Source organism: Octopus bimaculoides, chromosome 25 (genome assembly GCF_001194135.2).
Source record: "Octopus bimaculoides isolate UCB-OBI-ISO-001 chromosome 25, ASM119413v2, whole genome shotgun sequence".
NCBI lineage: Eukaryota > Metazoa > Mollusca > Cephalopoda > Octopoda > Octopodidae > Octopus > Octopus bimaculoides.
In genome coordinates this window covers 5,653,062-5,655,780 of record NC_069005.1, presented here as the reverse complement: position 1 = coordinate 5,655,780, position 2,719 = coordinate 5,653,062, and the positions used below count along the sequence as shown (strand labels likewise).

The 2,719-nt window shown below is 36.6% G+C and overlaps 1 protein-coding gene across 1 annotated transcript in view; it reads left to right on the top strand.

Annotated features, from left to right (window-relative positions):
* The window catches only part of LOC106879258 (uncharacterized), a 16,353-nt gene that overhangs the window by 11,311 nt on the left and 2,323 nt on the right, over positions 1–2,719 (top strand). The window contains exon 2 of the mRNA XM_014928756.2: positions 1,030–1,389. Within this exon, the coding sequence (XP_014784242.1) occupies positions 1,030–1,389 (360 nt within the window). The remainder of the gene's footprint in view (positions 1–1,029; positions 1,390–2,719) is intronic.

The following is a 2,719-nucleotide window of genomic DNA, read 5'->3' as shown; positions in this document are numbered from 1 at the left end:
TTCACTTCTGATTTATTTTATAATTGTTCTTATTTTATGTCCTATGTTTGGAAATCTTTCACCACATGTCTTGTGACCTCTCCATGGAGTAAACGGAACAGGAGGAGACATGAGATGAAGAGTCGCTGAAGAGGTCAGAGGATGTGTGATGAAGGATTTCCAGACGCAGGAGATAAAATAAGAACAATAATGAAATAAATCTGAAATGAAGAATGAATATCTTGTGCCTATGATTATTTGGCAAAAAAAATAAAAAATGACCATCCTGAAATATAACAATATTATTTAATTTTTTAAATATATTTTTGTGTTTGGCAACATCTTTCATGCGTATATATATATATATATATATATGTATGTATGACTGTATGTGAGCGTTTGACAATCTCCAGCTCAAGAAAGACATTGCCAAGCTGAAAAATATATAAAAGACATAAATAAATTTACCATAAACTACTGAGAATGGTGTCCTGTGACAGGAAATCAACTGACACAAGTTTGACTCTTGCCACACATAAAACGAAAAAATGCTGAAATATTTCAATATTAATACCATCAAATTTCATTGCTATTGCACCAGTTTATTTCATAAATATCAAAATGTTATTTCCACCCATTGTCATTGTTTTATAAATATCAAAGCATCAAATTTTGCACTGGTATCACCACTCCACCAATATTAACCATTTTACTATAGAAATCAGATGTATCCGTTCAAAATTTCATTGCAGAATGTCATATTTGAAACTATTATTTTGTTCAGATATGTCGAGTTCATTGAAGAAACATGGCTTGCAGAAAATACCAATTCTATATTTTTTGGTAGATATTTAACATCGTTACTGGAATAACCATGAAATTTAATTGTTTTATCCTTTGAGAGTCGATAAAATAAATACCAGTTGGATACTGTGGGTGGGATTGACATAATTGACTTATTCTGTACTCTGAAATTGCTGGCCTTGTGCCAATATTTGAAATCATTATTATAATTAATTTCATTTTAAAAATTTATTTCATTTGTTGCAGGAAGTGGATATTTTGTGGTCACCCCGGACACATATCGAGTTCCTTTGGGTGAGAATTCCTTTGCTGTGCCCTGGTCCCCTTATAAACAGTTTTACATTCCCATGGTACCACCTCCCAAAGCGCAAGTCCGTTCGATATCATGTCAGACATCGAGCAGTGCAAACGACATCAAGAAAGCTTCAAGCAAGACCAAACCACAGCGCAGTCAAAGTGCAAGAGCGTCTCGCAATCGCTACAGAAAAAGCGCCCACGAACACATACGGCGAAGTGCATCATTGAAGTTTAAGTCTGACAAAACCCTGGGTTCTACGAAGGACATTAACCTCAAGAACAGCAACATCAATCAAGACAAGAACAAAGGTAAATATCATTAAATGATGTTGTATTTTTATATAATGGAAACTGTTTGGCTCACATGGTTTGGGGTTCAATCCCACTGTGTGGCACCTTGGGAAAGTGTTTTCTGCTATAGCCTTGTAAGTGAATTTGGTTGGAGGAAACTGAAAGAAGCTCATGATGTGTGCTTGTGTGTTTGCATACCTCCACCACTTGAGAAAACTGGTGTTAGTTTGTTTACATCCCTGTAACTTAAATGTTCAGCAAAAGAAACTGACCTTTCTTTCCTTCCTTCAGCGGCAAGTTTCAGTTTGTCTTCCCTTCACTCCATGTGTGTATATACGAGAGGGAGAGGGAGGGAGGGAGAAAGAGAGAGAGTTGAATGAAAGCTAACAAGGGGAAACTTTGAAGTCCCTGTCACTCTACAAAAAAAGTATGGAGTAATTCTTCGGTTTAATGTTAAATTGCTTTAATTATAACTTGACATAAAAGCAAATACAAACACACACAGACAGACACACACACACACATGGAGAAGGCCATTAATGGAATGTTATACTCTGTAATCTGGTAGTTACTAAGGGAACCAAGCGTCGACAAATGGCATGTGGGGACTGTACAAACCCCGTTGAAAGGTGCAGTAATAAAAACCAGAGTCAACAATGAATTCAACAATAAATTTGGTGTGCAGGTTTAGTTCTTGCCCCTCTCCTCTTCAATATAATCCCAAAGATTATCACAAAGGAATTTAAGACCTGCTGTTCAATAATGAATTCGGCGTGCAGGTAGGGGTTCATCAAGGTTTGATTCTCACCCCTCTCCTGTTTATTGTAATCCTAAAGATTACCACAAAGGAATTTAAAACCTGTTGTTTAGCAATGAGTTTGATGTCAGGTAGGGGTTTATCAGGGCTCAATTCTCACCCTTTTCCTACTCATTATAGTCGTAAAGATCATCACATGGGAGTTTAAGACCTGCTGTTCGTGGGTGCTGTCATATACTGGTGATCTAATTACCATACTGAAACCAGAGAGGAAATTCCAGGCATGGAAGCAAAAGCTAGCATGGAGAGGTTTTCAGGTAAATTTAGCAAAGGCAAATGTGTTCGTAAGTAGGAGTTAAAACACGACCACTGAATTGTCAGTGAAATATCTTTGCTTGATATGCAGAAAAGGAGTGGATATGAACTCTATATGCTGTACTCAAGAACTGCAGTGGAATCACAGGTTAACAGGGGAGGTAAGCTTTGTGACATGTGGGTTTATTTATGTACGTGTGTTTGTATGTATGTGTGTTTGTTTATATATATATATATGTATGTATGTGTCTGTGTGTATGTAAAAGTATAACGTAC